The sequence below is a fragment of the Galleria mellonella genome, unplaced genomic scaffold (assembly GCF_026898425.1).
Source record: "Galleria mellonella isolate WM207_F2 unplaced genomic scaffold, CSIRO_AGI_GalMel_v1 utg874, whole genome shotgun sequence".
Classification (NCBI taxonomy): Eukaryota; Metazoa; Arthropoda; class Insecta; order Lepidoptera; family Pyralidae; genus Galleria; species Galleria mellonella.
The window spans coordinates 218,546-233,959 of NW_026442167.1; the positions used below are offsets into that span (position 1 = coordinate 218,546).

At 34.9% G+C, this 15,414-nt stretch overlaps 1 protein-coding gene across 1 annotated transcript; it reads left to right on the forward strand.

Annotated features, from left to right (window-relative positions):
- Nucleotides 1–780: 780 nt before the first annotated feature.
- On the forward strand, nt 781–15,131 carry LOC113518877 (lipid storage droplets surface-binding protein 2). Its single transcript, XM_026903899.3, has 6 exons — nt 781–1,029; nt 1,321–1,450; nt 4,222–4,454; nt 12,442–12,634; nt 13,495–13,623; nt 14,643–15,131. Exons 2-6 carry the CDS (start codon nt 1,321–1,323, stop codon nt 14,885–14,887), a joined length of 930 nt encoding a protein of 309 aa, XP_026759700.2. The 5' UTR covers nt 781–1,029; the 3' UTR covers nt 14,888–15,131.
- Nucleotides 15,132–15,414: the final 283 nt, after the last annotated feature.

Sequence of the window (15,414 nt, forward strand, 5' to 3'; positions counted from 1 at the left end):
CAACAGGTTTATACGCACAGTGGCCCAAATGAAAGACGTGGTCCAATTTATATAGTGTTACTGTAATACAATGTTTGCTCGGTTCCTTTCGTAAAAATTTAAAAACCCCTTATTTTACAAACTGGTAACCCTTACATACTAAAAAGTTTATATTCTGGCAACGTGCATAGTGTTACTATACGATCACATTATTTTTCTTACATCTTTTGTAATTTATATGAACTTTTCATAAATTTTAGTGTGTTTAAATTTTTTAACGTAACAAAAATTATTGCCAAAGCAAAGTACGAAATGATAAGATACTAAGTTAATCGTGAACGCAGGTGTTACTTGTTATACAAATACATATTGTAAAATATAGAAAAGTCCACATTATATGGAATGACTTACGTTAAAATAAGATAACTGTATCACAGTAGTATATTCAAAAATTTATATTTATACTATTTATATTGAATATAAATGATGAATATGATGAATATAAATTAATATATATGATGTAGTTACTTATTATTATTAATGTGACAGTTTTTATTAACATAAAAGCGTAACCGTGTAAAATGTAATCTTGTAATAACAGAGAGAAATTCAATTTTTTTTAATGATTCTTACAAATATTTACAAAGATAAGTAAAAAAAAATATAAATTATGCATCAAAAATTTTACCTTTTGTATAACGAATTGTTACTTTTGAGCTTCGGGTCATGGCAACATTGTCTATTGCACAATTGTGTTTTGTTTTTCTTGCGTCAACTCGTTCAAAGTCCAATATCATCCGCTCATCCTGTTGATTTGTTTTATAAAGTGAGTCAGAATAAGCGTGGTCAGTCGTGTTCTATTTGAGAAGAATTTCTCGTCTACCTACTTATTATCTAATCTTTATAATATATAGAACGGACTCACGTCGCTCGAAATTAGTTTTAAACATCGCGCAGTGTAAAATAAGTCGTTTGTGTAATATTGAAATAATTAACACAGAATTTTTACAATTTATATATTTGTAATTTGTAATTACGATACATATCGAGGTACGTGTATTTTAATATCGTAAATTTTTGTTACTTTATTCGATTACGAAATCTCTTCAGCGTGACCTCTATGCCTTTTTAATTAATTAAAGTTTTATAGATCAAACCATAGGGGTGGCAATGGTTACTAATTAGGTACTAGAATTTTCTGAATGGTTCTTATTGATCCGGGCATGCTCTTATTTTTTACTATCTACCCTCATTACTCCAATATAATTTAAACGAAAAGCAAGATACTAAATTTGAACCTTAGTGTATTCTTTTTTTTTAAATATATTTTTTTTCTTTTAGATGGCTACAGAAGTTAATGCACCACCAGCAGCTACCATGCCACAGCTACAATGTTTTCAGAAGGCTATGACTTTACCAACAGTGGAAGCAGCTGTTGGCCAATTCGGAGCCATGTACACAAAAGTTAAGGGTAAGTAATTTTTTTTTTTAAGTAAGGTAGTTTTTTTTATACAACATAGAATGGCAAACAAGCTTATGGCCCACCTGATAGAAAGTGGTAACTGTTGCCTATTTATGGTATATAAGTATCAGTGTGGCCATTTGAGGCAGATTCCTGTCATTTTGGTTTTTAAAAAATGTCTATATTCAAAATTCAAATTAGGATATGTGAATTATCTTAAAATCCTTTAATCTGCCACTTTTGTAAATCATCAGCATGATCTGCCACAGACAAAATGTAGGAGTGAAATTTGGCAAAATGGCAGCAATCTGTCACAAATGGTCACGCTGATAAGTATCTGTTTTGTCTGATGATAACCACCCATTGCAGCCATATTTGTTATATCAGAAGCATCACATGTCTCTTGGCAACCCTCATGTATTTAGATCTTCGTTGCAGTACTTAACATTTTCAGTCTTATTATTTGAAAAAAAAATTACTAGCAGAATTAATAAGTGAGTCAGAGGAAGACTTACACAGATTATTTATATTTATTAAAAAAAAAATGTTTCTATTTTATAGATTAAGAATTGTAAATTTCTATGTTCTAATTTTATATCTATATCTGTCAAATAAAATTACACCAATGGCAGACCAATGGTTTACAAATCAGAATAAAATTAGAGAATTAGGAATCAGATTTTGTTTTTAACTGAGCAGTAGAGATTTGGGAAAATCATAATTGCTAATTAGTATAGATGATTAATATTACTTATGATGATTAATTTTGTATCTACCCTCAACTTATGTTGTAACAATTTAAAACTTTAAAGATAATTAAATTATATGTTAGTAACCTTCAGAATATTAATGACATGTTTCCTGTTATTCAATGTTGCAGTAAATACATCCTGCTAGTAATAATATACCCAATAAATGATTAAAGAATATATTGCATCACTTTGCATGTTACATTCTTACATTGACTTCTACATACCTGACTTATATCTACACATCAAATTTACATCTCATTTATACTATTTATGGTTTTTTCAATGCTGAATTATGCTCATGATACTATACGAGGTCTGTCCGGAAAGTTCGTATAAAAGTGTTCTGGAATGCGAGAAAGAGGAGTGGGGAGGCCAGGTAAGCGCAGGACCCCTTCCTTATGTTAACAATGCTTCAGTTCTGGTCTGCGGTGCGAACTGGCTTGTCACGCCATCTGTGAAGTTACCTCTTAACGAAACCCCGTCGGCATGGAGCCCGCTTCCGTTGAAGAGCAGCGCGTCGTAATATCGAAATCGGCAAGAATGGCCGTGAAATTTTTACGATCTCAGAACAGTTTATGGGGATGATGCTGTGAAGGAAAAATCCACCTAAAAAGATTAGCGTTCAAGATGACCCACTATATATCCGACGAAAACGTGGAAAGTTTGTTAATGGGGACCGTCGTTTAACGGTCAGACATGTGTCTGAATAGCTTAATTTGGTCAAAACCGTGGTCCACGAAATTCTAAGAAACGAACTTCAAATGAAAAAATTTGCGCCAAGATCGTTCCGTGAGTTTTTGAGTAAAAATTCCATTACGGTGACCGAACACCCCCTATTCGCCGGATTTGGCCCCGTGTGACTTCTTCTTGTTCCCAAAAACCAAATTGGTACTTCGGGGGCGGCATTTGGGGGACATAAATGAGATAAAAAAAGCTACGACGGGGCAGCTGAGAAACCTACAACCAGAGGACTTTCAAGGAGCCTTCTCACAGTGGAAACGGCGTTGGCACAAGTGCATTATGTCACAGGGGGAGTACTTTGAAGGGGATAAAATTTAGATACTTCCAATGGGGGAAAATCCTACTACTATATATGAATGTTTGTTATTCTTTCATGCAAAAAATATTGAAATTTGTATAGGGATATAAGTTCATCTCTGGTACCATGGAAAATAAGTCTTTATTGATATGGATCTCTGTACCATAATAAGTATTGTGGATATGTGGATACTAACCAGAGGGAGACTTTGTACAAAAGTTTATAAGTACCTTTTTTTTGTCAGCTAGTCTATTTAGTTTTTTTGACATTAGTACCTACTTTAGGGCAATTATTAGACACTGCTATTATTAGCTGTATTCCTTGCCTTCACCTGTGTGAATTAATATATAAAGTATCCTATGTAATATGTCCCTGAATCTGAATATGTGCTAAGATAGAATATAATCTACTCATGTACCAAATGTCATTCAAATCCATTCACTAGCTTTTGTGTGAAAAAGTAATAAATATCCATCCATCGTTACAAACTTTCGCATTTATTATATTAATAGGATGTTCATAGAAAATTTGCTTTCGATAAAAAAATAAAACTAATTAAAATAACACAATTGTGAAAGATATTGTGACATGAATTAAAGATTGTATCCCACAAAAAAAAAACCTGAATTCAATTGTGACAAAACCAGATATTTTGATATAAAAACTGTACTATTGAACAGATTTTGATAAAATTTCTATGACATCAATCTGTAAATATATCCTTTCAGATAAAAAAAAAATTAAATCTGTTTAGAACTGACACTGAGGTAACAAACAAAAAAAAAATTACAATCAAATTGAGAATTTCCTTTCTAAAGTCAGTTGAAAATAAAAACATTTCTTTACGATATTGTTGAAATTCAAAGGTTTTTAATTTCCACCGTTTTTCATTTTGTAGAGTACTGTTCGAACTCTGTTAAAAAATACATTCAAATTAAGAGCTTTCTATTTTTTAGGCCTATTAAAAACTAATATGTTTTGTTTCATAGGTGCACACACGCTCTTAGACTGGGCGCTAACATTAGTAGAGGACAACATGACCATGGCTGCGCTGAAAGCAGTACCATATGTCTCCGCACCACTGGCTGTTGGAGACGCAACGATCGTCGCTGCCATAGACGAATTGGAGCGTCGCGTCCCACTGGTCACCGAGGAGCCGAAGGTCATCGTGGAAACAACCAAACAGGCTGTGATGTCAAGAATCTCACCACATGTAAACAAGGTGAGTGACAAACTTTTATGGCAAACTGAAGTAGCTATGGACTGGCCAGATAGCTGGAAGTATTGACTATCCGTAGTAAAAAAAAGGGTTTATAAATGCCGACCCCCGTATGGACAAATGGAGTGTAAGGTGAACCTTGATTAGATGGAGCGACGACCTTGAATGTGTTGCTTGTAATCAAGGGGTGCAGGTGGCTTTAGACCATTCCTGATGGCAGTTTGTAGTAACACCGCTGTCTATGTCGGTTTACGGGTAATATAAACCACTTTTTTCTAAAAATTACCTGCATTCTAGCAAAATAAATAGATTTTAAACTCATTTTCACATTTATAATATATGTAAGGATGAATAAGGGATTATACATTATAATGGATAATAAATAAATCCCGTATAGTTCCGGCATAGAATAGGCCATCCCTTCCTTTCTCGTGGGTGTCGTAAGAGGCGACAAAGGGAGGGTGAGGGGTGGGTAGCACCGACCGTCTTAAAACATATCCAAAGGCAATCCGTTAGGCAACTGCGGTTGCCAATTTACCTGCCAAGCGTAGCACTACTGGTAAAACCTCCCTGGGGAGGGGGGGAGGCTTATGTTCAGCAGTGGACAGTTAAAGTCTGGTATGATGATGAAATAAATAAATCGCTCTTTGTTCAAGAATGCATATCGTTACGTTTCATAATCCGTTTTATTATACTAGGTATACTACTTTAGTATTCTTGGTACTTGATATCTTTTATTTGAAATAGTACTTAAAAATTACATAAATCGTCACAGTGTAAAATGGTATTTGTGTTAATTGATTTTGTATCGGTGCCTATTAGGTATGTGTTTTTCAACCGACTTCAAAAAATGAGGACATTCTCAATTTGGTTATATTTTTATTTTAATGTCTGTTGCCCCACAACTCCGTCAGTTATAGACGGATTTGGTTTTTTTTTTATTTATCTAAAAGGTAGAAATTTTATCAAAATTGGTTAAAAAAAAGTCCTTAAACCGAAATAACTGGATTTTTTTAAATCAAAATTTTTATTTCTGCCACCATTAAAGTCTGCTTTTTTGTAGACTATAATCTAAAATTATTTCCCATGACATTTTTAAAGAACTAACTTCCAATGGGTAATTTTATAGATGTTATGTTGTAGAAATTGGCATGTGGTACCACATGACAATCTTCCCCACTAATTGTTATTGAAGATACATTAGTTTACGCAATAAGTTAACGAGTTTGTTTATTTGTTATTTCGTTAATTAATAATATGACATTGTCGTCCCTATTGCTTTAATCTTGTCAATGATCCAGATTCACTTGTTTCGTAATAGCTGTAACTATTATTGTCCGTAGTTTGTCGGTTTATCGAAAAATATAATAATCATTACAAAATAAAAGGGACAATGACAGTATAAGTTTATTAGTGTATATATATATGTATATATATATATATATATATATATCGAGTAATTTCTTATTAATTCTTAGTAGAATAATCAATTTTGATAAATAAGTCAGGTATACACAAATGTGTCATAGGAGTATTTATATCTGGCAACCTGACCCGTCTTCCCACTATTTTTTTTTTAATAAATGCTATCTTATGAGTAATAATATAGTCAATAGTATAGCTCATAATGTTCTAATTTTTAAAATTGTTTTTTTTTTTTTTTTTTTTATTTTATACATTCTAAACATAAAATCAAATGTTTCCTCTTTATTATATTAACAGAATATTAGTTTAGATGAACATAACATTTTAGAATAGCTATTTCTTGTGCTCCAGTTCAAAGTTCGTACAAGCAGGATGTGTAACATTATCGCTGTGACGAGACACGACTGTCACAATGGCGTGCGATCAGTGACCAGAATCACGTAGCGTGCTTACAATTTTGTTTTGAACGCTTCCATTGTGAATGGGTAGATATGTACATACCAACTGCAGGATAACTATTGATTATTAGTATTTTTTTTATTGGAAAAAATGGAATGGTAACCCCGCCTGCGCTAACGGGATACGCTGGCGGAGAACCAGTGAATGGTGATTGATGAGGATGAAAAAAAAACAGGTCAGTTAGCCCATCATGATGAATTCATCTGGAATTAATGATGATAGTTTTCAGGGGGAACCGCGAGGAGGTCGACCTGGTTTGGGTATATTGCTAGCAATGGGATTCTCAGTCTCCATTACTAACAATCCCTTGCCCCCTGATTATTAGTATTGTCAATTGTTTTTTTTTCAATCCACCCCACAAAGCGCTTGGCGTAAAAAATAGAAAAGTATGCTCGGGCGAAGTATAAACGTACCTGCTGAGTCGAATTTGATTTCTAAATTATTTTATATTTTATTATTCTATATTGCAGTATAAGTAGTTATCAAAAATTGCTACCTCATACAGTTCTTTTTAATCTTGATTAGCAATACTATTAATCTTGATTAGCATTACTATATTATAATTAATATCTATATAAGTACCTGCTTTTTTTTTTTTTTTATACAACTTAGAATGGCAAACAAGCTGACGGCCCACCTGATGGAAAGTGGTAATCGTCGCCTATAGACATGAGCAGTACCATGGAGCTTTGTAGAATTATCATCATATGTGCAGTTAACTGTCCACTGCTGGTCATAGACCTTCCCCATAAGGGGGGAAGGGGGATTGCCAGTAGTTTACGGTAGGCAGGAGGGTTGGCAACCCCAATTAGGCTTTGGTGACGTTTTAGGAGAAACGCTGCAGCCTATCCCTTGACGAACAGTTCCCTTAATCATTTCTTACGACACCTACGAGAATGGAAAGGTCGGTCTATTCTATGCCGGGCCGTACGTTTTTGGGAATACACAAATGTTAATTCTTTTAGAATAATTTAATATATATCTTGTTTTTAAAACATGAAATGTAAGTACTTATTATAATATTTATAAATTGTCAAAGTCAGTGTAGATTTTTTCTTTTACGCATTTTTTTTAGAAGGAATCTATTCTTTTCATGTCTTCCATAATTTTGTGTTGGCACTTCACAATCCAGTTCGTATTAGCAATTAGTACCTACATTGCAAATGAATTGTATATTTATGTATACAATCATATACACAAAATTGCGATTACATTGAGAACTCCCATACAAAAATACGTACATTATTTTCAAGAGTTTGAAATTACCTACCTATTCTATAGGTGATTATTACCAAAAATACTGTTTCCTCACTAGGATTTACATACCTAATGGAGCAGTGTAATTTTAAAATATGTTGAAAAGATGTTAAAATATGTCTTTTGATAATTTCTCAAATAAATTACTATATCATATTTTAGGACAGGTTACAATGTCAAATACCTAATGTGCCCGACGACAAATGAAGCAGGATGTCTGCTGATAGGCTCGCGACCGACTGATAAGATTGTAATGACGGTAGGCGACTTGTTTACGACGAAACTGAGCATTGAACCGGACTGAATAAAAGTTTTCATGCTTATCTACTGTTTACAGCAGATACCCTAAAAATAATAATATAAAAACAAAACTACAAGACCGCCCTGATAGTAAATTCTAAATTCAAATTTTTTTATCGAATATTCAACCTTTTTTTGATTTATTGGCTAGAACCAATTACAGTCGACTGTGGGTACATGATTAACTTACATTTTGAGTGCAAAAAATAAATATAGAGTAACACTTGCTTATATTATTATACTTTTTTAATTATACAGTACTATGATACCTACTTGTACAACAATTAGTCCTTTACCTTAAGGTTGTCTTGAAAAGATTGCTCTCAACAATAAGACCGCCTTACTGTACTTATACAATTGTATCGTTGTGTTTGTTAATTGTCTTGCTTATTTCCTAGATTGTATAATGCAAATAAAGTATACTCATTCATTCATTCATGTTCAATGACAGGGTACCAGTGGAGGGTGTCTACGTTTATTAATTAAATACATTCTAAATTTGTTTTTTTTATGCAACTTAGAATGGCAAATAAGCTGATGGGCCACCTGATGGAAAGTGGTAACCGTCACCTATAGACATGAGCAGTACCATGGACATAACAGAGTATACTGTTTCGCCCATGATACCCCCCCCCATGCGTCCCCAGCTATTGCTAAGGACTCGTGGTGTTATTCCTCTGTAAATTCACTGCCATAACTCACCCTTCAAATCGAACCCAACATTCACAACTTCAACAACAACTTCTTCAGGGTTTACAATGAAATAATAATAATAAAGTAATTAGAAATAAACTAAATAAGTAAATTTTCATAGAATTATTCTTTCATAGATTTACGTAATTTACTGATATTTAATATATTTGTATATTTTTTTTAATTAAGGTAGGAATAAATATTATATTTAACTGTCTATCAGTATCTGCAGGCATAGATTAGAAATCGCGCCATTTGCTTGATTGCTTCTATTCAGACTACCTTATAGGTAGTAAGCGTGTATAGAAGCGAAGTACTTCCTTTCTGAACATTAATATATTCATGCATTACTTATTGCATACATACTTTGCATTGCGTTTATAATTACCCTCAAGTATGTACGTATGTTATAAGCGATTATTTTATATCGCATATTTTGTTATGCCTGTCTTTAAATTTACTCACCTTCACAGGGGGGGGGAAACGGATTATTAGCAATGGAGTTTGACAGCCCCATTGCTAGCAATATGCTTTATTAGGTCGACCTCCACGTGGTTCTCCCTGGAAACCATCGTGAACATTTCTTGTTTATTCGTCACGATGGGCTAACTGACCTACTTCATCCTCACCTATCATCCTTCTCTGGTGCCCCGCCGGTGTATACCGATAGCGCGGATGGGGCTACCACTCCATTATCATCCATAAAAAAAAAAAAAAAACTCATCTTCACACAAATTTTTACTTTATCTATGTTTAGTTATAAACATCGTCCTTTGACTAATAATGTCATCTTCTGCAATCTTAAGTTAGTAAACAATTTTTGATTAAATTCACATTATCTGTAGGTATCTTTTTGGGTGTCCTTTTGGGATACTAAAAAAAACAATGTAGTAATTCTCACATGGATTAAGAATAGTAGTTCTACGAGGAAAAAACAGCATTTTAACTCCAGTTATATAGAATAGTTTGTATTTTTTTTATGCTACTTAGAATGGCAAATAAGCTGACGACAATTTGTTTAATTAGATCTCGTCAGCCTTTGTTACATTTTAAACATCGATATGGCCTCGATAGCAACAGTGCATCAGGAATGAACGAGGGGGAGGGAGGGGACTGCATTACACATTTAAAGTCTAATATAAGCCCTTTACAATAAAGGATTTGTTTAACGTTGATAAAATTTGATAAATCGATAAATCATTCAATTTATCGCATGTGTATAGATAACACAATGTAATTTATGTTTATGCATGCAGTGCAATAAATAAATTGTTGGTTTACTAAGCAATGTTATAATTGTTAATTTAGCACTGCACGTACTAGGTTAATATGTCGCCCCATCATTTTTGTCTTAATTTACTGTATTTGTGTTTATTAGTCATTAGTCATTTATGTCATAAAAAACAATGTACACTGTGTCTGAAATAAGGGATAAACATACAAAAATCATTACATTAACCTGAATATTACAACCATCCAATAACTATAATAATAACAATAAATTATAATAAATTAATTCTGCAATGAACAGTGTCAACTTCATCGTAATATTATAATATATAAGATAATTTAATTTTTTCATTTTGTCAGTTATAACCGAGTTATTGGAAATAGACATTTCCACAGACTTCGTCGTCTCAACAACATAATTCATAAGAATTTTTATAGTATGACAGGCAAGCCCGATTTCTAAATAATACAATAAAATATAGAGGCAATAACCAAAGAAAAATAATGAGGCCTATTTTTTAATTTTATTTGAGTATTCCACAGTCAAATAAACAGTAGTTATATGTCAAATAATTTGTTACTATTGTCTTGTTTTTTACATTAATCATCTAGTCAAGGTAAAATGTTAAACATAAAATATTCCTATGTTATATTATATTTACCAATTGTAAATCGATTTTTATTATACACTAGCTGTTGCCCGCGACTTCGTTCGCGTTTCCGTCGTTTTTCGTACAATAAGTAGCCTATGTCCTTCCTCACGGTTCAGTGGTTTTGATGTAACAGACACATTTCCCTTCACTGCTCTGCTCCTATTGATCGTAGCGTGATGAAAAGTATACTATAACCTGCCCTGGAGTATAGAGGATAATTGTACCAAGTTTCGTTAAAATCCGTCGAGTAGTTTTTGTTTCTATAACGAACATACAGACAGATAGACAGACGGGACAAACATAAATTTTACTAATTGCATTTTTGGCATCAGTATCGATCACTAATCACCCCCTGATAGTTATTTTGGAAATATATTTCATGTACAGAATTGACCTCTCTACAGATTTATTATAAGTATAGATAAGCTTTTCAAAGATTTGAAAAATAAGGAGGTACTCAATTTGGTTATATTTTTTTTATGTTTGTTATCAGTGTACTTAGCATGGGGTTCTTTAAAAGGGGGTTAAAGAGGTTTCTTCAGGGTCGGCAACGCGCGCGTAATACCTCTGGTATTGTACGCGTTCATAGGCTACGGTAACCGCTTACCATCAGGTGGGCCGTATGCTTGATTGCCACCTCAGTGGTATAAAAAAAAACAGTCAGTTGTAAACCGATTTGGAAATCTTTTTTTTTTTATTTGAAAGGATATACTTACAGATTTGTCCCACAGTAATATTATCGAAATCGATGTAATAATTTAGTTTTTAAATCAAAATAACCGGTTTTAAGTCGATAATTAATGTCGGTTTTTTTTTGGAATACAATCCTTATTACTATATCGTCATAGTCTTAGAATACTGACGGATCTATATATGTAATATTCGTCAGATCCGTCAGTATTCTACGACTATGACGATTTCTCCATGGTATAGTGCTAAGCACGTGGGCTTTCCGGGATTGATTCATATCCAGGTAATAATAATAGAATAATAGGAAAAGATTTTTTTCAAATTTGAATTTAGTTTGTGTATTCTGGATTGTGATTCTAAATTTTTGTTATTTTGTTTTACATTTCTCTTAGCTGGATATCTTATAGGCTTTGTTGTACATTTGTTGATTGTCTGGTACATTACTGTTATTATTGAAAATTCCTGCATCTGAGTAGGAAGAGAATAGAGAGTCGGCAATATCCTATAGAAGTAACCGGCACGCTATGCGGGCAGTATTTAAGAGTACATTTAATGAATTACCTACATACCTAATAACCTACCAGAGAGAGACTTTGTACAAAAGTCGATTGTTTGGGTACCTGTGTCCCATTCGTGTTTGAACCGTGAAGCAGTTGTGTTTGCATGGCTGTGTTTCGGTTTGAAGGGTGGGATATGGCGTGAATTTACATAGTATAGAGGAATAACACCTGAGTCCTTAGGGATGGCAACGCATGGGGAGTATCATGGACGAAACGGTATACTCTGTTATGTTCATGGTACTGCTCATGTTTTTAGGCGACGGTTACCAGTTTACATCAGGTGAACCGTCAGCTTGTTTGCCATTCTAAGTTGTATAAAAAAAAAAAAAATAGAATTCATTACCTAATAGTAACGCATCTAAGACAGTTGTATTACGAGTCATCCAGATTGGCTGCGTTATAACCGCTCATCAACAGAACGGGTTGGGATTTTGATGGATGATCTTATTGTTATTGTGACATTAACACTTGTGTTTCGCTGTATGGTTGAGGCATAAAATGGGTCACCCCTACCTTTGCCGAGAATGTCGTAAGAGACAACTAAGGGATCGTAATGGTCGACCGATGGGCAGCAGCATCCCTCTTAAAATAGTACCAAAAGCCAAACTGTGGTTGCCAACCCGCCTGCCAAGCGCGGCAACCACTGATGAAATCTCCCTTATGGGGAAAACGGTTGGTATGATAGTGATGATAATGAATTACCACTTGATTTGTTTGTTGCAGGTGTGCATAGCGCGTACTGCCGCTGAGCAACGTGTCAAATCACTAAAGGAGCTGTCGTGGACAAAGGCGAACGCGCTGCTGTCGACCGCGTACGGACAGAAGGCACTGCACAGCGTCGATACGGGCGCAATGTACGTCATGCAACTCCTCGACCACTACTTGCCGCCTGTCGGCCCTCAGCCTGAGCCTACCGGTGAGTTGTTATACATTTTCCGGTGTTTTTTTTTTTTTTAATAGATAAAGGAGTTACCTGTTAATTCTAATGATACGAGTATATGTTGTGTTAAACATCAGTTATAGATAAGGATGAAGTCGGGCTAGTTGGCCTAGTGAATTTACCATTTTGGTATGGAACGCTAATAGTCAGCTATCGTGATTTCGCCCAGCATAAAATGGGCTACCCTTCCTTTCCCGTAAGTATCTTAAAAAGCGACTAAGGGAACTTGATGATCGAGACAGCAGCGTCCAAGTTTAAACATCACCAAAACCAAACTGCAGTTGTCAACCCGCCTGCCAAGTATAGTAACTACAGATAAGGGGGAGGCCTGTGTTCAACGGTGGACAGTTAACGGCTGATATGATGATGATGATGATGATGGGTGCCTCTGTGTCTACATATATTGGTGATTCTCTTATGAGGGTGCTATTTTCTGATGTCAGTATGTCGGAAGTTGCTAAACAACTAGTTGGCTTCCAGTTTGAAGAGTGAAGTAACGATATAGCAGTGATATTCCAGACATTGCCATGTCTCAAAAGTCAGAAATGCATGCGTGATGCTTATGGTGTAGCAAGTGTTCATGGGTTGCGGTAGTCTTACAGTTTTTTTTTTAATGGGTAATAATGTGATGGTAACCCCACCCGCGCTATCTGTATACACCGGCGGGGCACCAGTGAAGGATGATAGGTGAGGATGAAGCAGGTCAGTTAGCTATCCATCGTGACGAATTCAACAAGCTAACAATTCCCCCCAGTCTCTTACAATTTGATGGATTGTATGCTGGTTTTGCAGCCCTACATCCTTTTATGGCTATATATATGCATTTTTATTTTCAGGTGAAATAGTATTGGCCACCGCTGACCCAGCATTGCATACGGTGCAGACAGTGGGCCGGTTAAGCGCGGTAGCGGCGAGGAGGGTGTGGGCCAACCTTGCTTACAAGATCAACGAGCTCAGGAGCTCAGGTAAGCAAGATATGACTTTATTTTTTTTAATATCACTCCACTTGTTACACACTACTGCTATGAGGGATCTGTCTTCTGGGGGTCTACCATGAAATGTAATTCCGAATTTTCGGGCTCAATTTCGTGTTTTGTTCGTACCGAAATCGACTCTGTAAATGGAGCTTAACATTTCGTTTGTCATAAATCCTACCATAAATGTTCAAAGGAACGATATTTTAGCATTTTTAATATTTTTAAACGGTACGTATCATGTAAAGTTAGGATCAAATTTTTGTTTCGTTCGGATCCGAAATTTCGGGAAACATTTCATGGTAGGCTCTCAGATTTAAAAGTTCTAAATGTTTGTCGTTTTATACTTAGATCTAGACGTGAATTCCCGGATAAGATAATGAAACTGTTATTAGTTTAAGATCTCGATGGCAAGCGACAGTCCCAGTCCATAAGCATTTACATCAAAGGCTTTACTCGCACATTGCCGACTACTATGGTATAAAGGTCAAATTTACAGTACCTAGTAATATCACTACCATAATATCTCTTAATAGATACAAGAAAGTTTGTTATTTCATTTGCAGCGAATTTAAAAAAGAGCGAGCACAAAAGATCATGGAAAAGTCGTAGTGTCACAGGTTTTTTCTGGCTGAAAAAGCCCGTCTTTCAATAATAATAATATAGTTTGTAATCATAGACTTACAATAGTGTGCTCACAGTAGATATGGTGCTATTAATCATATTAGCAGTTATGAGTTTAATCTTGTCTGTTTCATGGATGTCTGAATATTTATTTGTCATTACCCCAAAAGTATGGACGAGTCTAGCCATATTCTGTTGAGATGAGCACGAGACCACATTCAGCGACTACGCTCGAAGGCATCTGGTTAAATATTACTGCTGGTACACCGAGTTTGTACAAACAGAGATTCTGTTTAAAATATATCAAATTAATGGAGTGTCTGGACTTCAAGACGTTTTGAATTTAGAACTGTGGTTTAAGAATTAAAAAGAAAAACTTGTTACAGGTATAGAGTTTGATGTCCGCCGATACATTGCGGCGTTGCTGGCTGCACTGCACCTCGCGAATGTGACGAATCAGCAACACCAGAAAGAGAAGGAAGAAGAGGGAAAGGGCACGCAGAATATCGCAGAGCCTGCGCCGGCGACGAGCGCGCCGCCCGCCTCGCAACCCTCCGCGCCTTCCACCGCCACCATCGTCAAAACTACACCCGAAGGAAAATCGGACATATCGGAAAAGTCTAAACAATAAATATAGGCTTTTTATTTTATTTTTATTATAAGAATTATCAATTATTCACAGCCACAATGCAGGTAAACATATTTTATCTACATTGTTCTGGCGTTAGAATGTTAAGGTTCATTATATTGAATATAAATTGAAGACTGTCTGAATGTCTTATATTTTAATGTATTTACGGCTTTAAAAATAATTATTGCATAATATTTTATATTGTGAATGAATTTGTAAGAAATATATTTTTGGTATTATAAAAGGTTTTTTTTTTTATTTGACTCTGTTCCTTAACCTCTCGAGCGTTTATGCTTCATACGCTGTACCAAACAAAAATGTGGTACCGCGCGCTAATGCAACAGCATCTGTTGCAAAACTCGAATTTGCAGCGTCGTTTTCATTAGATTTATGTAGGTAATAAATCCATTTATCCATAACCTCTAATCGAAATATGATAATTTCAAAAATCGGTGACACTATGGGTGTAGTGAGCTAGCCTAGAGCCTATCGCTCCACGGATTAATAGAGTAAAAAAATTTGCCATT